Below are 21341 nucleotides of genomic sequence, written 5' to 3' on the forward strand. Positions count from 1 at the left end.
GTTTGAGGCCCAGGTTCAGACCCAGCGTAAGCATCAATCAAATTAAATCAGCCAGATCTAAAATGATCTCCCAGGAGGCTTGTCAGCTTCACAGCAGGCTGTTTTATCAATAAAAGGAATAGTTAAATGGGCTATTATTGCTTATTTCAAAGAGGCCTCCATCTCCTCGCCTGGGAAGGAGTAGTTACCCCATTTGGCCTCCGCTTCTGGACCAAATTAGATGGATCGCCGCAGTTAAGTTGAAGATGGGCATTGAAGGAGCTTGGCAGGGGCCACTGGGAAGCCAGTGTGGGTCTTCTGCTTTCTTTTTCCTCACTCTCGCTTTACCCATCCTGTCAATTGCATTCGCATTGAAATTTACTAGCTGAGATTAAATCAAGGTAGAGACCAACAGGCGAGTCAAATTTAAGCAAAAATCCATACTTTCAAGATACTGCCATGCTTATTGGTGGGGGAGCATTTTCTGCCTGGACTTGAGATTTAAGACTCCATGTAATCCTGTCCTGGAAGGGAGAGAATCGGAGTCCGTACACTTTAGAGCACACCGATGTGTGACATGGTGTCTGAATGGTGCCGTGGGGTAGAGGTGTGGTGTGAGCCCCGCGTACACCCGCAGGGCCCACCAACATGGTTCGTGTCCCTTCCCTCACGTGCTTTTATTGATTTGGCCAAGAGTCTAAAGCCAGAGACAGTAATGAGAGGAATCGTCCCAGCATTCTGTGATTATGAGATTCCAAAGTCGTTCCCTGTGATTAGTTAAAATCATTAGTCAATGCACTTTCTCATTTCTTCTACCCCCCACCCCCCAATAAATATCAAACCCTGTATTAATTAATAAGCTGTCAGTGTGATAGCCAAGATGTGAAATTGGGGCATATAAGGTGACAAGTCTTGCTTAGTGCCTGCCTTCACAGAGAAAGGGGTGGAAGCCTGAGTGTTCTAGAATTATGACCATGGATCCCAGAAGGTGGTCAGACATCTAAATACTGGTTTCCTTTCCTGAGCTCTGCGGGTATTTTCTCTCACAAGGCTGTGTTATAATTCTCTTTTCTTTCTTCTTCTTGTAACTGTCCTTAAAATTAATGAAGACATACTCTTTAAAGAGAGTGGCTCTCTGTTCTGCAGGCTGCAGCCTGTCCATTCTACCTTATTGCCACCTAACCCCTAGTTCAGTGGTTCTCAAAGTAGGTCTGTGGATGCCTGATGGTCCCCAAGGTCAGATTATTTTCACAGTAATACTAAGATGTCATTTGCATTTTTATTGGGTTAACACACTGATGGTACAAAAGCAATGTTATTATTATTTAAAAAGAAATAAAATACAAATATTTGAAAAAGATCTCAGTTTTAATTTCTAATATAAATATAGATAGATGTAACCCACATCAACAAAAGCTCTTTGGGGTCCTCAATAATTTTTAAGAATACCTATTCCCTGTAATACCTAATATCTTATTAACACTCAGTTATTTCATTGAGAGAATCCAAATACATTTTACCTTGTCTTATGTATTTCACTATCCTTATATATACTATTATGCGACCTTTTGCTTTTTTGTATAGTTGGTTTATAACTTATTTCAAAAAAACATAAAACATGTTTCTTGACATTTTTTTAACCCAGATCAGCCCAATAATTATTAAATTTCTTATAGTATTTCTAGCAGTCACAACAGGATTGGTTCTACATTTTGGCTCTATAGTTCATAGTCAATAATAAATCAAAAGCCATAACGATGGTAATTCATTACATTATATCCTCAAAGAGGATTGCCATTTGATGTGTCAAAATGATCCAAGGGTCTCGGTGATGGAAAATTTCAAAGAAAATGAAACAGTATTAGTGATTGACATTTCAAACTACAAGTGGGGGGCAGTTAAACAAGTTTTTAATGGTGTGGGATGAGAAACTTTGCTATTAGTAAGAAGGTGGAATAGGTCATCTATCCCTAAGTCTAGGCCAGGGATCATTGTTTAGGCTTTGAAGGAATTAACTCTACCCTCAGCTTCTTGTTGCTGTCTTTGAGAGATTTCATACCAAATAGTCATTTAGAGCAGGGTTAGGCAAGCTATAATCAGTGAGTCAGATTTAGTCTGCCTCCTGTTTTCTGTCAATAAAGTTTTATTGACACATAGCCACGCCCATTTTTTTACATATTGAGTATGGCTGCTCTTGTGTCATGAGGGCAGAGTTGAGTATTTTTGACAGTGACTGAATGGCCCTCGAAGCCAAAAATATTTACTGTCTGGTCCTTTAAAGAAAAAAGTTGCTCACTCTTGCTCTAGAGTTTATTAATCTGTGGGCCTTATTCTCCTTTTAGGAAGAGTCCTCGGTGGTCATGAAATGCACTCGAGGATTGGATGGTCTTTGGGGCCAGACTCTGCTTGCTCACAGATGAGACTTCAACAGCAGTGTAGAGAGCTACGTTCCTACTTTGGATAAACAGTATTCTTACACATCTATTGGTACCTGTCAGGGATCGAGCCTGAACCTAGGTACATGCTTTGACCGGGATTTGAACCCACGACCCTCCAGTCTGAGGGCTGGTGCTCTAACCACTGAGCACTGGCCAGGGCTAATTCCTTTCCTTTCCTTTTTTTTTTTTTAAATTTAAGAGAAGGACTACTTTTGCCTTTGGGCTTTCTGAGCAAAGCAAACAATGCCATAATCCACTTTAGCTCTCAAATCAAAAAGCTGTAAGGATTTGACTCCTCCTTTCCCTTTGCCCCCATGTTCATGAGCAGGTCTTATTACATGTGCTTCCAAAAGAGGTAGCAGTTCCATTCACTTTTCTTTGTCTTTGCCACCATCCTCTCTTCCTTGAATGACAGTGGTTTCCCTGCTCCTTTCTACCTTTGTCCTATTTTGATCTATCCTTCCTGTGGCGTCCACACAATGACAATCATACCATGTAAGTCTGCTTCTTAAAACATCATTGGCTTTCAATTAATTGCAATTTGAATGAAATTCAAACACTTTTCTGGGCCTTCAAGATTCTTTTTTTTTTTTTTTTAATATGTTCTATTGATTTTCTACAGAGAGGAAGGGAGAGGGATAGAGAGTTAGAAACATCGATGAGAGAGAAACATCAATCAGCCGCCTCCTGCACGCCCCCCACTGGGGATGTGCCCGCAACTAAGGTACATCCCCTTGACCGGAATCGAACCTGGGACCCTTGAGTCCACAGGCTGACGCTCTATCCACTGAGCCAAACCGGTTCTGGCGGCCTTCAAGATTCTTGGTCCTGCCCTGACCGATTTGGCTCAGTGGATGGAGCGTCGGCCTGCAGACTGAAGGGTCCCAGGTTCGATTCAGGTCAAGGGCATATACCTTGGTTGTGGCCACATTCCCAGCAGGGAGTGTGCAGGAGGCAGCTGAATCGATGTTTCTCTCTCATCAATGTTTCTAACTCTCTATCCCTCTCCCTTCCTCTCTGTAAAAATCAATAAAAAATATATATTTAAAAAAAGAAAAGATTCTTGGTCCCTGCCTGCCTCTCTACCATCATCTTAAACCACATTTTCCTTGTCTGTGCTTGAGCCAGGTGGTTTTCAAAAATCATTTGGCTACAACCCACCGAAGAATACATTTTACCTTGTATTGTAATAGTGTGTTTCACTGAAATTAAGGTACCAAAAATCGGGATTGCATCTTACAATCATAGCTTTTATATGATTATATAATCATCCTATATAATAAAAGGCTAATATGCAAATCGACCGAACGGCAGAATGACCAGTCGCTATGACACGCACTGACCACCAGGAGCAGACACCAAATGCAGGAGCTGCCCCCTGGTGGTCAGTTAGCTCCCAAGGGGAGCACAGCTCAGCCAGAAGCCCTGAGCCAGTGCACTCCTGTGGGGAGCGAGCCTAAGCCATCAGTTGAACATCCCCTGAGGGCTCCTAGACTGCGAGAGGGCACAGGCCGGGCTGAGGGACCCCCTTACCCCCAAGTACACGAATTTCGTGCACCGGACCTCTAGTGTATATATATAAACATGTCTTGGTTTAGTTGATAGTACTTTCTCTTTTTAAATATTACATAAAATTGTGATAGCCTTACAACTTGATAGCAACTTAAATTGGATGAATTATGCTATCTCAGACAAATTTTCTACAACAGGGCTTACTGTTGTAGAAAAGGTACCATGTGATGTTTTTTATATTCTGTCCTGTTTTGTTCCATTTCATTGGTTAAAACAAACCAGAAAATCCCACTTATGCTCACCATTGGAGTACAGCTTGAAGTTGAAAAAACTCTGCTGTAGCCACTCGGGTCTTTTTTTGTTCATCAGGTGCACTAAACCCTTCTTGCCTCAGGGTTTTGGCACACACTGTTCTCTTTGCCTTTTCCTGTTCTTTGAGTGGCTGGATCCTCCTCACCCAACAGGTTTCGGTTTAAATGTCACCTCTTCAGGGAAGCCTCTGTGACCACCCATCTAAGTGAGTTCCTTCCTAACCCCCTGGCTCCCCTTTTTTCTGTTTCCTTTATAGCATTTGCCACACTTCGTAATCATGCACTTATTTATGTTCTAGCTCCCCTCACCAGAATGAAGTTGTCAGCCCTACACGCTCTCTCTTATCACAGTGTCTAGCATGTAGTATGCACTCAAAAAATCCTTGTCAACTGAACGAAGCAGTTCTGCCTCTCTATTTATTTCAAGATCACTATGGGGTTTCTGAGTCTCAGCAGCTTTTGATTAAAAAAAAAAAAAGTTCCTACTTTGTCCTGGCTGTTGTCCTGTATGTGTGTCTGTGTGTTTTTGTCTCTCTTGGGAATAGGCTTGGTTGGGGAGGGTCAAGAAGCGAGAAGAGGGAAAGGTTAAGGCCGGGGACCAAGCAAATGAAGGAGAGTAAAGACTTCACCCTTTATTAGTTTTTTTTGTCCACTCATCCCTAGGCATTAATGTGAATGTTCAAATATATTTGTAAAGGGTAGGCATGTGTGGTCTGAGTAGTTCATTGTTGTATGTCAACTGTAATTGAAAAATAAATTAAAATTAAAAAAATAGTTAATTGTTATTAACGCAGCATCATGTGTTCCTGTAACTTTTGTTTCTGATGTTGGGGATGACTTAATCCTTTGAAAAACAGATGCTGAAGCTGCTGCATCAACATTCTTGGCTTTCTAGGCAATTGCTGTTCTCTTTATTTGACCCGTAGTGTGTACAATTGTATTCCTCCCTATGGAAAATTTATAATCAACTTCTTACCTTTTAGGCACATAGAGATGAAATCCAGCGCAAATTTGATGCCCTTCGTAACAGCTGTACTGTGAGTATTAACCAAAGATGATTAAAATAGCATAACATTAAATCCAAGACGAAAAAGAGAACATCTCTTCGTGATGTCAGTGACTAATTTTTGATACAGACTCTCAGCTCGAAGCAGTTAATGCTGTCAAACCGATTTGGCGTTTCTGAGCCCCAGATCACTTCAGTTTCTCGGGTGTCTGCCTGTTTTAAACATTTAAAGCCGTTCTTCATGCTGGAGGGAGGATAGCTGGAGTGGTCCAAGTAATTCTCACTGCACAAGCACTAATAGGTTTCAGTCGCTGCCACAAAAGTCCGGAGCAGCTGCCCCTCCGTCTCCAGTGTGGAAGATGCCCACGCTAGCTCAGTCCAGAGATTATGCAGGGGCAGTTATGTGTGCGAAGAGTCTTCTGTAAGCTGCTGCCTCTGCAGAGGAAACATCTTGAAATTTTAACTTCCTAACAGGTAAAATCTGGCTTCCTTCCATGCAAATTTAAAATCTAGGACTCTGGAAGATGTTTATATTGAGAAAAATAAATCCTATGCACAGATAAGCATCATTCACAGATTATGTAATAGGGTCGGTCAGTGGCAATGCAAAGTCTATTTTTGCTGAAAAGGAAGGCCTGAAATAGGCCTCTTTCAGAAGAGAGGGATGTTTTCTTACCCATGGTCCCCTGCCTTTCCCTTGGTCCTTTCATTGCTATTACCTCCTAGTCAGTCCTAGGTGAGCTTGTCTCCATTTGCATTGTTCGCATCTGTGAATTTCCAGAATGCGCACCCCCTCCCCGCCCCCATACGTGTTTTATTTTCTTATGAACTTTCTTTCCTCCTTACCAATAGTGGGGCATTAGATCCTGATGCTTTCCCCTTTAGTTTAGGTATAAAATGCATACAGAAAAGAATATAAAGTGTATAACAGTTTTACATGTATAGACAATCTACGTAGCCACAACATAGATTAAGATACAGAGCGTTTTCAGCCCCCAGAAGGCTCCCTCATATTCTCATCAGCATCCTTTTCCCCAAGGGTAACCACTATTCTGATCTCTGATATCATAGATCAATTTTGCCTATTTTTGAGCTTCATTTAAATGAAGGTCTTTTGAGTTTAGCATTTAAAATTTTTTTTTTTTTTTACTTAAGTTGTCTGTGTGGTTCATCCATGTTGTATCTGTCTAAAATTTGTTCTTTTTCATTATGGTGTGGTGTATCCAGTATATGACTAGAACTGAAGTGAGTTTACCCATTCTCCTGCGGGTGGAAATTTGTGTTGTTTTTGCTGTGGGTAAAGCTGTTAGAGAACATTCTTGTCCACGCCCTTTGGTGGCTATAAGCACTTATTTCTGATGAGCATATATATACCCAAGAGTGGAATAGCTAGGTCACGCGACGTGCCTTTAGTTTGACTCTAGTAGGCACCTGGCAGATCGCTCTTGGTTATTTTCTGGTGCCGATGGCTGGACCAGGGTGGACCCACCTTAGAAATGTCTGCTGATTTCCTCCATTCTCCCTCCCTTCGTCAAAGAATAGACGCATCTGGGCCTGTCCTCTTTTTTAGTTTCTTTTTGTCTTGGTTTGTTATTTTACACAAGAGTTATTTGCTTACATTACGTACATGCTCAAATGATCACTGAATAAAATATAGGTCTTTTTATGGCTGTGATATTTTTAGATTACTATATTTTCCTAAAATAAAACTTGGATATATTTTCAGTGTGTACATCAGTAATCCTTCATCTGCAGGTTTCCTTTCTTCATTTTTAGTCTTTTGGCATAAAGATTAAAATAAAATTTTTAATACTTTTATTGAGGTGTAACTGGCATGCAATCCCCTGATGAATTTTGAAGTGTGTGTACACCTATGAAACCAGCACAACACTCAAAATCATGAACATATCCATCATCCTCAGAAGTTCCCTTGTGCTCCTTTGTCATCCACTCTCCCCCACATTTTTAAAATTGGAAATTCAGTTTTTAATAGAATATGGCGATATGTAGAATGAATTTGGTTACTTTCTTAACTTATGTAACTTTCAGACTCTCTTTATTCATCACATGTGCTTTTTTCGTTCAACACTGACCTGTAATCCTTCCTTTCCTTCCCCCCGGCATTCCGTGGAGAATCTCTGGGGCCTCACAGGTGGATGGAGGGGTCCCCCCCACAGCAGTGGCCGCTGAGGGTCCACACTGGCTCTCTGATGTTAGGCAGACCAGGCTCCAGTTCTGAATTGGCCTCTTGGGAGCCTATGTGGTGTTATCTCCCAAGTCTCTATTTCTTTGCCTGTAAAATGGAGTGAACACTCTCCTTGATTCCAATGCATCATGGATTGTAAGACATAATTTATTTAATAACTGCTCTTTGGAGCCTGGTAAGAGAAGAAAGGTAGCTTCTTAGTTCCAGTATATATCCAAATTACATAAACCATAACACTTAGGGAATACTGAGTCATAGAAACAGAAATTTGGTAACAGTACCTAGCCATGGGGTTCCTATAAGAATTAATGAGATAATGCATCCAAGTGTTTGCATAGGGCCTGGTCCATAGAAAGTGCTAAACTGTTGGTTACTATCATTATTTTATTACTAGAGGCCCAGTGCATGGATTCATGCACCAGTGGGGTCCCTCAGCCTGCGGGATCGGGCCAAAACCAGCCCTCTGACATCCCCCAAGGGGTCCCAGATTGCAAGAGGGCACAGGCCAGGCCGTGGGATCCCACCTGTGCATGTTCAGGGCTGGGGAGGGATGCAGGAGGTTGGCCAACCAGGGAGGGAAGGCTCCAGGGCGTGTCCAGCCTGTCTCACTCAGTCCTGAGCTCAGTCCCGAGCGGCTGGACCCCAGCAGCAAGCTAATCTACCAGTCAGAGCGTCTGCCCCCCGGTGGCCAGTGCACATCATAGTGATCTGTAGAGCAGCCTTAGCATATCATTAGCATATTACGCTTTGATTGGTTGAATGGACGCTCAGACGACCAGACACTTAGCACATTAGGCTTTTATTATATAGGATATTGGACCTCTGACATAAAAGTGAATCCTTTGTTTAGAAAAGGGTTCTGCTCCTTAGAAAAGTTTGAAAGGCACCCCTTATGGAACAATATTTGGCAACAATAGTCTATCTCAATTATACTTTTGCCAAGTTCAAAGGCTGCTTTCAAGGCACCTCAGTAAATGTTCCTTTCTCATTGGTGTGGTTTGAGATCGTCCACTAGAAGTGTCTTTATTACTGTTGAGAATTCCTAAATCAATTGATAGAAGCTCCCAGTTAGCAGCTTTTAAAAAGCCCATGAAAAGTAAGATTTTCAAGCTCTGACCGCTTCTATATTTCAAAGAGATTTCAAAAAAGGATTTGATTCAAAATATAGATCTTTGAATCCTACCTAAGTCTGTTTTGGAGGGGAGTTGGTGGGCAAACATATGACACAGTTTTAATTATGAATCAATCTGTCAGCTATAAGATTAAAAATAAATAATATGCAAATAGCTGCCTTCAAGAGAAAACCAGGCATTAAAATAGGACTTCAGGCCTGTGTCTTCGCAGCCTGGTGCACACTACCTGGCGGGTGTCTTCACCTCTCACATGCTACGGACATTTACTGGGTAACGTTCCCCGGGGGCTCCTCGCTAGGTGGGAGATGTTAGCATCTGTTCCTCAGAACCACGAGTTTTGCATGAAAGCCTTGAAAAGCAACAGATAACCCCAAATAGAGGTTTTTTATTTTTTCCCCAACAGCATTTTTATATCCTGTTTTCTCTTAGAGCTGCACCACGATATCTTATCTGCAGGGACAGTCCACAAGAAAGCTCTTGGCCCCGGCCTCCCTCGTCTTTTTTGCCATTAAGATGGAGTCAGGCTTTCAGTTTATCTTTTTTACCCTCTGTCTTCGGCGATGAAAGATTAACCGACTCCAGTATAGTAAAAAGATCATTTGCCCTTGGTGTGGAGAGAATAACCAAAGGCCACAAAGTAGACCCAGCAATTCTCCTTGTGCATTACTCGGTTCAAAATCACCTATTATTATAAAGGTCTATTATTATATATATATTTTTTTAAACCATGGAGACCATTAATTTACTGCTTTGTCTCAAGTCAGTTCAATATCTGCAAACTCAAGTGTGTGTGTGTGTGTGTGTGTGTGTGTGTGTGTGTGTGTGTGTAACACTTAATACCACATCTCTAGCAACTGGAAACAGAGGCACAAGCTACGCATGTTCTGGCTTGAGTAGAAAGAATATGTAAAAAGTCTGAACGAGTTAAAATGTTTTAATGAGTGTTTGGGTGCTTCACACAAACACAACCTCCTTCCCTTAGCCATTGGCAGCACAGAGACAGTGACAGGCTCTAGAACCAGCATCACAAACTGTGTAAGTAGGAATCAGAGACATGGCCCCTCCCCCCAAAACAAACAAACAAACAAAACAACAGAGGACAACAGGGAACCAGAAGCACCCTTCCTCCAGGGCCCGTTTCGCTTGAAGTGAGAGTAATGATCTTGGCACATCATTGACATCTTTCCAGTGTTTCTTCTGAAACAACTTGTAATTTAATTTTGGGAGAAAGAGAAGAGGTGGCAGAAATGGATTCATAACAGACTGCATTTTCTTTTCATAAATTTCAAAAGGAAGTGGGTATCCAAAGGCTTAAATATGTCTTCAGATGGCAAGGAAACTGTTTTGGCAGCATGTATATTCTTACATGAACAAATTTTCTGTAGTCCATGCTCCCCAAGAGGCACCATTGTAATCTTTATAATGAAGCATCATCTTGGTCATTAATTTTTAATCCCTTGTATTTTTTAAAATATATTTTTATCAGAGAGGAAGGGAGAGGGAGAGAGAGATAGAAACATCAGTGATGAGAATCATTGATCGGCTGCCTCCTATATGCCCCCTACTGGGCACCAAGCCTGCAACCCTGGTATGTGCCCTTGACCAGAATTGAACCTGGGACCTTTTAGTCCGCAGGCCGACGCTCTATTTACTGAGCCAAACCAGCTAGGTCTATCCCTAGTATTTTTACATGGTACATTAAAGTGGAATAGTAGGCAAGAAAATTCAAAACATTAAAACAATAGAAGCAGAAGGGTAGTGAAGATAGTATTTATCTAGTCACAGATGGAGAAACCAGCCCAGTAATGTCCACTGTTGCTTATCTCAGGTTCCTGAGTTCATTGTACTGCATAGCTTCCGGGCCAGTTTGCCTCAATTCTGTTTTCCTTTGGGAAAGTGGCGGAAGGAAGCATCATAGAGTTAAGTGGGGACATTTGCAGTCTGTTATGAAAACGATCTTAAGGAGTGGGGCTTGCTACCTACCAGAAAGAGACCAGTTGAACTATTAAGCATTGTTTATTCATTTATCTATGGTTTGAGGAGCTTTCGCCATGGCACAGAGGGGGTGGTGTAGGGCTCCCTATGAGGCATAGCTGCCTGCTAGGAATGGCAAGTGTGCAGTGTCTTCCTATCCCCACCCCCATGAAGAAGGAGTCTCAGCTAAGAACCTGCCCAGATAACCTTTATTCCCCCTTTTGTAGCTGACAGTGTACTTCAAACCAGTGCGTTAGGAATTTGACTTCTGATATTAAAATTAAAATTCCTAGACCACTTACTACATTAAAAATCCATCAGCTCGGTTAACAAAATGAAAAGCTGTGCTTTCTGAGCCGCATTGAACAAATGTACTTACTTGATGCTCTTTATTTCCATGTGCCCGGGAAGATATTTTTTAAACGCTAATCAGAGGTGGTTAAAACAGGGAATTAGTCATGGAAACAGTGTTAACATTTCATAAAGTAACTCTACTCTTGGTTTGAAAATTGGAAACAATTAATAAGCATAGGCTTAAAGGCATTTCCTTTTAATTTACATCTTTTTGTTACATAAAATTTAATTTGCTGCCTGTGCACCTCATTCCAACTATTATAAGAAAATTGGCCTTAAAGTTCTCAAGTATTGTGTGTTAAAGCAGTCTGCCAGTGCTGATACTGAGCTCAGCAAAGAACAGGAAAGCTAAGAGCAGTGGAGTTGAAGTCATTCTGCCATTGAGCGGGGAAATAATTTAGCCAAACCTGATTAAATCTCTTTTCACAAAATGACAATTTCATATACACGCCTTCCCATTTTTCCGATAGCGAACTGTATAATGGAAGCCATTAAAGTGACGCCATAGTACAGTATTGTGTTTTCAGGATTACTCTGAACTTCCCTGAAGATATTTTTTCCTTTGTTGCATGTAATTAAATATATTGCCTGAGATATTATTAAAATAACTCTTAGTGTCCTTCACTCGGTCTTTCTCAATAAGAACTTTATTTTGCTTTCTAAGACTATCTCCTGGTAAAACTATAGTTTCTATTGAAGGTGTCGTGGCATTTTAGCTTAATTAGCTGACTGTGAGAGCGGTCTTCATCCCTCTTTCCTCAATTTGCATTTTCCACATTATATTTTTGTCCACGAACTTTATCTCATTTAAAGGGGCCCCTTCTGTATGGCCTTCACTTTTGGTGGGTTTGCTTTTGCCATGTTTTCCAGGTGAACCCTGAGATAGACTTTCCTCTTTCTAGCACAGCGAGTGTCTTAGTGCCCAGTGGGCGGGCGCAGGAGCTTGGGGCCCACTCTGGGCGTTGGAGAGGCAAACTCAGGAGCCGCTCATTGATCGCTAGTGTCCCCCGCTTCAGGAACCCATGGCTCTAAAAGCAGTTTCTCATTTAAAATCTACTTGTGTGGTGTGTAACCAATTGCTTTTATCTTTTAGGTAATCACAGACCTGGAGGAGCAGCTAAACCAGCTAACGGAGGACAACGCTGAGCTTAACAACCAAAACTTCTACTTGTCCAAACAACTTGATGAGGCTTCCGGCGCCAACGATGAGATAGTTCAGCTGCGAAGTGAGGTGGACCATCTCCGCCGCGAGATCTCGGAGAGAGAGATGCAACTCACCAGCCAGAAGCAGGTAAGGACAATAACAGTGTCAGCGACCCCTGGTCCCCTCAGGTCAGCGTGGGTGCCTGGTGCATCTCCCCCAGGCTGAGCCTGGCCAGGAAATGGGCTCTTATTATAATCATGTCTGTGTTTTGAAGACTTGAAGGTTTTAAAAATGGTTTCTAAAAGTGTGTAGTTCTTCTTTGGTTTAATTTTTTTTAAGTTAAAAATAGCCCTGGCCAGGTAGTTCAATTGGTTAGAGCAGGGGTGGGCAAACTTTTTGACTCGAGGGCCACAATGGGTTCTTAAACTGGACCGGAGGGCCAGAACAAAAGCATGGATGGAGTGTTTGTGTGAACTAATATAAATTCAAAGTAAACATCATTACATAAAAGGGTACGGTCTTTTTTTTTTTTTAGTTTTATTCATTTCAAACGGGCCGGATCCGGCCCACGGGCCATAGTTTGCCCACGGCTGGGTTAGAGCATCATCCTGAGGTTACAGGTTCGATCCCTGGTCAGGGCACATAAAAGAATCAACCAATGAATGCATATATATGTGGAACAACAAATTGATGCCTCTCTCTCTTTCTCTCTCTGTTTCTTTCTCTTTTCCCTTTCCTCTCCCTTTCTCTCACTCTAAAATCAATCAATAGAAAAAAGAGATAAGAATTAAAAAAAATAAAACACACTGCTCCAGGAGGCTAATGTGAGCCTTTGCAGTCTCCTCCCCTGGCCTTGCTTTGGTTTCTGCCTAGAAGAGGTGGCAGAAATAGCCCTTCATCAATTCTTGCCCAGTCCCCTCGATCGGTAGAAGAAAAAGATAGACTGTATTTCAGGCTGTAGTGAGAAATGTGTGCTTTTCTGAAACTGATCTGACAAAAGTAACATCCAGGAAACGCTCACTTGGTACTGATTTGCAGACGATGGAGGCTCTGAAGACCACCTGCACGATGCTGGAAGAACAGGTCATGGACCTGGAGGCCCTGAACGACGAGCTGCTGGAAAAGGAGCGGCAGTGGGAGGCGTGGAGGAGCGTCCTCGGTGACGAGAAGTCCCAGTTTGAGTGCCGGGTCCGAGAGTTGCAGAGGATGCTGGACACTGAGAAGCAGAGCAGGTGAGACTCTCTGCTGTAGGCAGCCGATGACAGGTGACCACAGCAGCATCACCCGAGAGTGGTGAACAGGGTGACCAGTCGTCCAGCTTTCCCAGGACTGAGGAGTTTCTGGGACAAAAGACTTTCAGCGCTGAAACCGTGAGACCCTTGGGCAGACCAGGATGGGCTGGTCAGTGTCACTTGGAGTCTGTGGCCTCAGTTGGTGTCCGTATACCCCGAGGAGAGACCCGGAAGGCAGAGCAGGACACATGTCTCAGTGCTTTCTTTGCAGAAACTCTTTCCTCCGGTTTCCTACCATGGTGGCTTTGTATTGTAGCAAGACCATCACCATTTAAAATATATACTTATTGATTTGAGGGAGAGAGAGAAACATCCATTGATAAGAGAGAATGATTGAGCCCGCAACCCAGGCATGTGCCCTGGACCGGAATCGAACCAGGACCTCCTGGTTCATAGGTCGATGCTCAACCACTGAGCCATGCCAGCCATCACCATTTTAATCCTGGTTGTGAGTGATGCTGGTCTCCCTCTGCCCAGGGGTTTCTCAGCCTTGGCCCTATTCTCAGTGTGGCCTGATAACCCTTTGTCATGGGAGCTGCCATGTGCATTCTGCTGTGAGCATCCTCCTTTGTCTGTGCCCACTTGATGCCCCTCCTCAAGTTGTGACAACCAAACACGTCTCCAGACATTGTCCAGTGACCCCTGAGGGTGCAAAATCACCCCCAGTTGAGAACAACTGCTCTACAAGAATAGTTTAATTTTCTTTCTTCAGAGGAAAAAAATAGTAAGTCCAGGCAGTCTTCTTCCTCTGTTTTCTCACCTTTGTCTCCACCCCCCCCCACCCCGTCCCCCCCGTCCCATCACCCCGGCACAGAATCCCCTGCCAGGCCACGCAGTGCAGGCTGTGTGCTGCATAGCTCTAGGCGTGCAGTTCACATCGAAGACATCACCATCACCGGGTGGCAGATTTATTAGGACAGTCTCCCCACTCATGGCAGGGAAGTATTTTGCTCTAACAAAGTTGCTATATTACAGCAGTTTGCCAACAGATGGAAATAAATGGTCTTGAAATAGGTGTCTTTTTCCAGTGCGCACCAAGGTACCGAATGGGCTAGAGCTAGCCCCACAACTTCCTGTCTGCACAGCTGAGTCGTATTTATCCTTCATAACCTCCCTAATATCACCTTCCTCCGACACTACCTTCCTGTGATACTTCTTAAGCAAGACAACTATACACAGAAACATCTGTCATTCAGTCGGACTCATTTTGGTATTTTTTATGTTTACTTGACCATAGGAGACTCAACTAAATGTGTTGATGTTACATACAGTCTATGCTCAGTTAGTTAAACTAGAAAAGGTTAGAGGCTAAAGATAAATTTCAAGAGAAATATTCCCTTTTTGCACATCCTCCCACTCAGGGTATTTGCTGATTGTGAGGGGCTGCTGGTTTGCTTCCCTCCAAACTCTTGGGCCCCCGAATCCTCAGGGTATGTTCTGGTTGCATTCACACAGACCCCTCCCCCTGCCCTCAAGTCCAGCTCCTACCCTAGCTGTTTGTAGAGTTCTTCAGAAACAATTTTGGAGGTTGGAGGCTGGCTTCAGCATTAGGAAATACACAGCCACACATGGGAGGTATAATTATGGGCTGTGTTTAGGTAGATATTTCATCTATATTTTCAGGCGGCAATTATAACCTCCCCCCCCCCCCCCAATTTGGTGTTATGTGGGATACTGAGATGAGTAAAGTCTAATTCTTAATTTTTGTCTTCAAGAGGCTAAGAGTCTAATGGAGGAGATAACCTATGCATTCAGATGTTTATCACCTAAAATAGTGGGGTGCGCCAGGAAAGAAATACATTTGTGCTTTGGATACAGAGCAAGGAGAGGTTACTTCTGAGAGCAGAAGTTGGGGGAGATTTTCTGGAGGACACGGCTGTGAGTTTATCCTTAAAGGCTGAGGCAGGGTGGGTTCGTGGAGCAGGGGAGGGGGGAGCATTGCCCGTGGAGGAGCTTGCTATGCGCCCAGATGTGGAAGAGGCAAAACCTAAGACCTGCATGGGAAGGGAAGTGACTTTTCCAGTTTGTTTCTAGTTTTTCTTTTCTCTAAACTTATTTACAGATACATTCACCAGATTCAAGTTTCGGTTTCCGATGAGCACACAAAACACTCAGCATCTTGCATATACTAGGAGAGGAAATGTTTGCTCAAATGGGGTCTCCCATGATCCTCTGCAACCAGTAGTCCTTCAGTGGGACCTCGATCCATTTCTGCTCCCACTGGAGGGTGTGGCAGTGTTGACGCATCCCATCAGCCCAGTTGCATTGGGAAGCGTGCCCTTTCCTGCTCAGCCTTTCCAAGTGGCTCCTCACAGGAACTTTACTTTTTAAGAGTATTTTTACCCAAGGCCTAAAGTGGGTCAAACCTTCGCTCTGTAATAAGTCAGGAAGCAAGGCATAGTTTGGATCAGGGTAGGGCATCTGTCCAGCCTGCAGCCTGTTGGGTTGCTTGTCAGGACTAAAGATGGGCCAGCCTCCTTTCTCCAGACCGATAACGACAGCGCTTCTGAGAGTGGCCTGTGTTTCCCCGGCAGAGCAAGAGCTGACCAGCGGATCACTGAGTCGCGCCAGGTGGTCGAGCTGGCCGTGAAGGAGCACAAGGCCGAGATTCTCGCTCTGCAGCAGGCTCTCAAAGAGCAGAAGCTGAAAGCCGAGAGCCTCTCTGACAAGGTCGGTGTCCATCCCATCTGCCTTTTAGGAAAACGTCCTCATTTCCTTCTTTTAGATGCAACCTATGGTCAGCATATTTCATGAACAGGCATTTACCCATTCCAGTAAAGTCCCACAGGTAGGTGTCACCATGGGACATCCTTGGTTGGCAGTTGTGTGGAGTGTGGTAGGTACTGGAGCATCACAGTCCGTCAGTAATTTCTTAGCATCTCCCTGTCTGCCCCTGAGGTCCAACTTTTGGTTGTGGACGTACAACTGTAGTTTTCTGGCACCTGATTTCTAGAAGGCTTTATGGACTTAATGTTATATTTACAAAGTCGTAGACCAGTGTTTTGGAGATTTTTATCTAAGATCCTTGAAAGAGATTTAGAATAGATGCTTCAGTGTTACAGATAACAAAAGTGAAGATCAGAGAAATTTCATATATACCTCACAGATACACTTTCATACCCATGTACAGTCATCTGAGTTTTGTATTTTGTATAACTCTTGGTTATTTCATGATTACAAAAGGAATTATTTGGGGTCATTATGGAAGATATAAAAACCACAGAAAATAAAGGAAAAAGTGACTGATCATTCATCACCACTATCATATTGATAAAGCTATTTGTAGTCTTTTCTTTGTGTGACATGTTGATGTGTGCGCACAAACATTTACAAATTTAGGTTCTTACTATAGAAATAGTTTGCAGCTTTTTAAAAACATCATATAGCTAGGGACTTTCCTTGAGTTATAGAATATTTTTTGAACATGTAGTTCTAAAAACAGAAATTATATGGAGGTACCCATTGTAATCTTTCCACTCGTGTTGGAAATTTGAGCTTCTTCCAATTTTTTTTTGTTATTTTAAGTAACAGTGATGAACATAGATCTTTATGGACATCATGATTATTTTCTTACTAGAATTTTATAGAAATAAAATGATTAGATTCAAGGCTAGAGCTTGCCTCTCAGGAATATTCCCGAGTGGCTTTACTTTTTTTTTTTTTTTTTAACTATGATGAAAATAAATGTGGTATTTAGAGATAAGTGAACTCTTCTGTGTTTAATTTGAAGAAATTTTTTTTCTATTTGACTATTCTTAAAATGTTCTATAGCAAAGTCCTACTCAGCCTTTAAGACACCAGGCATCCTGAGACCATCTTTTCTCAATGACCACTGATTCAATATGAATTTATCTTCTCTGTACCTCTTATCAAAATTAACATCTTACCAAGCAGCCTCATTCTTTGTGTGCATGTCTAGTTACGGCCACTCCCTGCCTTTGTGATTTGATGTGATGTCCTTGAGAGAGCATGTCCGTCCTTTTACCCCCAAAGCCCCTGATATTATCTTGGGCAAGAAGTAGGTGTTCAGCATATGGCTATTGTTTCATTCAGCCACAGCATGTCAGATAAATAAATTCTTCAGTGGCCGTTCTCTTTAGAACTTGTCATGGCTGTATATATGACCCATCCCTTACAGATCACTCCTATCCTTACAGAAGTGGCCTCCATAAGGCTTATCTCCACCGTGGACTTGTGTGGTAAACTTCTAAAACATAGTGTTTATGTTCTGACCTTCAGAACTTGGTTATTCTTTACATGTGAAGGTTTGTGGCTATTTGCAAAAATCATTCCTAAATGTTTAGCATCCAACATTCCTAAATGGTATCATGGCCATTTCCCCAATGTCCAGCTCAGTGACCTGGAGAAGAAACACGCCATGCTTGAAATGAACGCCCGGAGTTTGCAGCAGAAACTGGAGACCGAGCGTGAGCTCAAGCAGAGGCTCCTGGAGGAGGTGAGTGGGAACTCCTGGCACATGGGCCAGGCGCGGTTTCAAAAGTGAACAGTTGTTGCGTTCCGGTGGTCAGGGCCAAATTAGACTTTCAGATTTTGCAATTGGAATTTTAGAGGAAGAGTAAAGTTAAAAGACGTGTCATGAAGGCCAGAGGGCCTCTGACATTTGCGCCCTCCCACACGGCGCTTAACAGAGTGTGGAGCCCATGGTGGGTGTGTGCCCAGTGGCAGTTTATTAAGTATGTGGGTGAATGAAAATTGTGTTAAATTGTTCTTAATATCCAAAGTCTATTAAGTTTTCAGGCTGGTAGAACATCCATGCAAAGCCGCGGTGTGCACGGGGCAGAGACTTGATGGTGGTGAGCACCAAGTTTCATAAAGACTTGAGTATTCAGTTAATTCAATTAAAAAAATGATGCCCTGCTTTTGAGACACAAAATGAAAAGCTCCAGTGATCTCTTACACCCGCCCCTTCTGCTATTTCCTGAACTTTGTAGCAGAAATCTGAACATCGCTAATTAAAATGGTAACTACTTCCCACTCCCACGCAAAGCCCTCTGTGTTGAATCACTAATTATTTCGCTTTGTTCATTAGAATGGACCAACCAAGACAAACACACTGTGTAAAGATATTTAACAAGAAGTTGGACTTCCGGAGTGTTCTCTGAACCCATAGTGGGCCTGGCACTTGGATTAACCGAGTGCTTGTCTGCTTAATTGAGGTTTTATTGTATGGTGCCCATAGCTGCCAAAGGGCTCTGCTGGTAGAAATAATATTGCTGTGCTACTAAGTTTGAACAAATGTGGTGAAAATTGTGCAGGTAAATATGGAATGTATGATAGAATAAAACTTTAAAAAATGTGGGTGGGAGTTTGGGAAAGATCAGGAGACAGGTGGTGATGGTTGCGCAACCTGTGAATGTATTTAGTGCCACTGACCGGCACACTTAAAAATGGTTAAAATGTTAAATTTTATGTGCTACATATTTTGCCACATGAAATCTACACTAATAAAAGAGAAACATGGTAATTGGCGTACGACCGCTACCCTTTTCATTGGCTAATCAGCGAGATATGCAAATTAACTGTCAGCCAAGATGGCAGCCGGCAGCCAGGCAGCTTGAAACTAACATGAGGCTTGCTTGCTTCAGTGACAGAGGAAACCAACGTTCCCCGCCTGCCGCTGCAGGCCTCTGAGCCTGCAGTTTCAAACATTGTAACAAATACCGCAGGACTTCAGCCAGCAGATTCGCAACATTGTATACAAAGGCCAGAAACCTACTTTCAGCCGAGCCGAGGAGGCCTAAGAGCTGGAGCCAAGCCTCAAGCTAAAGCTGGCCCAGAATAAAAAAGAAAAAGGAAAAAAGGAGCGTTTGGGAGTTCAGTCACCCCCAGCCTGAAAACAGCCCTCAGCCCCTCACCCAGACTGGCCAGGCACCCCAGTGGGGACCCCTACCCTGAATGGTGTGTGACCAGCTGCAAACAGCCATCATCCCCTCACCCAGGCTGGCCAGGCACCCCAGTGGGGACCCCCACCCTGATCCAGGACACCCTTCAGGGCAAACCAGCTGGCACCCACCCGTGCACGAGGCCTCTACCCTATATAGTAAAAGGGTAATATGCCTCCTGGCACCGGGATCAGCGTGACAAGGGGCAGCGCCCAAACCCCCTGATCGCCCTGCGGCTCTGTGTGTCACAGGGGGCGGGGCCACAACCTCCCTATCAGCCCTGCTCTGTTCCTGACAGGGGAAGGCTCCCCAACCCCCTGAGCAGCCCTGCTCTGTGCCTGATAGGGGAGAGCTCCCCAACCGCCCCCCCCCCCCCACAGGCCCTGCTCTGTGTGTGATGGGTAGAGCCATAACCTCCCCATCGGCCCTGCCCTGAGTGTGAGAGTGGCGGTGCCCCAACCCCCTGATCGGCCCTGCTCTATGGGTGATAGAGGGCAGTGCCCCAACTCCCCTATCGCCCCTACTCTGTGCGTGACAGGGGGCAGCGCCCCAACCCCCTGATTGGCCCTGCCCTGTGCATGACAGGGTACAGAGCCCCAACCCCCCTGATGGGCCCTGCTTTGTGAGTGACAGGGGGCAGCGCCCCAACCCCCTGATTGGCCCTGCTCTGTGCGTGACAGGGTACAGAGCCCCAACCCCCCTGATGGGCCCTGCTCTGTGAGTGACAGGGGGCAGTGCCCCAACCCCCTGATTGGCCCTGCTCTGTGAGTGACAGGGTACAGAGCCCCAACCCCCTGATGGGCCCTGCTCTGTGCGTGACAGGGGGTGGCGCCGCAACCTCCCCATTGACCCTGCCTTGAGTGTGACAGGGGGCGGTGCCCCAACCCCCGAATCGGCCCTACCCTGATCATGACTGAGGGTGGCATCACAACCTCCCAATCTCCCTGCTCTGTGCATGATGGGGTGGTGCCCCAACTCCCCAATCGGCCCTGCTCTGAGCCTGACCAGGGGCTGCACCTAGGGATTGGGCCTGCTCTCTGCCACCCGGGAGCAGGCCTAAGCCAGCAGGTCGTTATCTCCCAAGGGGTCCCACACTGAGAGAGGGCACAGGTGGGGCTGAGGGACCCCCCCCTCCCCCCCGAGTGCACAAATTTTTGTGCACTGGGCCTCTAGTATTTAAATAAACTTAATTATATAGATGAGTGAGAAGTTTATGAAAGGCAGGACTAAGAACACTCTAATAGAAATTTAGAAGTGTACTTGTGCCGGCCTGGGTGGCTCAATGGTTGAGCATCAACCTATGAACCAGGAGGTCATGGTTCAATTCTCGGTCAGGGCATGTGCCTGGGTTGCAGGCTCCATCCCTACTGTGGGGTGTGCAGGAGGCAGCCAATCAATGATTCTCTGTCATCATTGATATTTCTATCTATCCCTCTGCCTTCCTCCCTGAAATCAATAAAAATATATTTTAAAAATATATTTAAAATATTAAAAAAATAGAAGCCTACTGGGTAGTCAAATAGAGAATTGTGGTCTTTTATCAGGAATGAATAGGCAGTGTCCTCGCTTTAGCACATGTTGGAAACGGAAAGAACAGAGATAATCAATGATGTCGTCTGTCCTATTTTCTTTCTGAGGAAGGAGAGTTGGCCCTGACAGCTCAGTGCTTTGGTCCAAGGTTACATGGTGAGTCAGTGACAATGCTAGGAATAGAATGCTGGAATCCGGAGTCAGTCCCCTCATTCTCACTTCTAAACCACAGGAGAACATTTCCAGTTCCTAGTCTGTACCTCACAGACATCTGGCTGACATTGAGTTTGAGGCAAATTTCACTGACAGTTGAAACCATTATGAAACATAGAATGATCTTTATTGTCCAAAATGGGGCTCAGCTCCTTGGCTGTGGTATGCACCCAGCAAGCATGTGACCGAGGGCTTAACCCAGCTGTCCTCATCTTAGCCACAGAGACTTGTCAATGCGGCCAGCATCAGAGCTGGACAGAATGTTTATGTGTCATCTAGCCCAATTCTCAGCACTTGCATCACTGTTCCCAGACTTTATTGGTGGCTTTTTCTCCCAAATCCTTCC

At 44.1% G+C, this 21341-nt stretch overlaps 1 protein-coding gene across 8 annotated transcripts in view; it reads left to right on the plus strand.

Annotated features, from left to right (window-relative positions):
* Nucleotides 1-21341, plus strand: part of CIT (citron rho-interacting serine/threonine kinase) — a 170716-nt gene that overhangs the window by 117432 nt on the left and 31943 nt on the right. For all 8 annotated transcript variants that reach the window (XM_059676599.1, XM_059676601.1, XM_059676602.1 and 5 more), the window contains 5 exons: nt 5224-5277; nt 12007-12204; nt 13096-13289; nt 15884-16019; nt 17701-17805. In XM_059676599.1, coding sequence (XP_059532582.1) covers nt 5224-5277; nt 12007-12204; nt 13096-13289; nt 15884-16019; nt 17701-17805 — 687 coding nt within the window. The remainder of the gene's footprint in view (nt 1-5223; nt 5278-12006; nt 12205-13095; nt 13290-15883; nt 16020-17700; nt 17806-21341) is intronic.

The sequence above is a fragment of the Myotis daubentonii genome, chromosome 19 (genome assembly GCF_963259705.1).
Source record: "Myotis daubentonii chromosome 19, mMyoDau2.1, whole genome shotgun sequence".
In the NCBI taxonomy this organism is placed as follows: Eukaryota; Metazoa; Chordata; class Mammalia; order Chiroptera; family Vespertilionidae; genus Myotis; species Myotis daubentonii.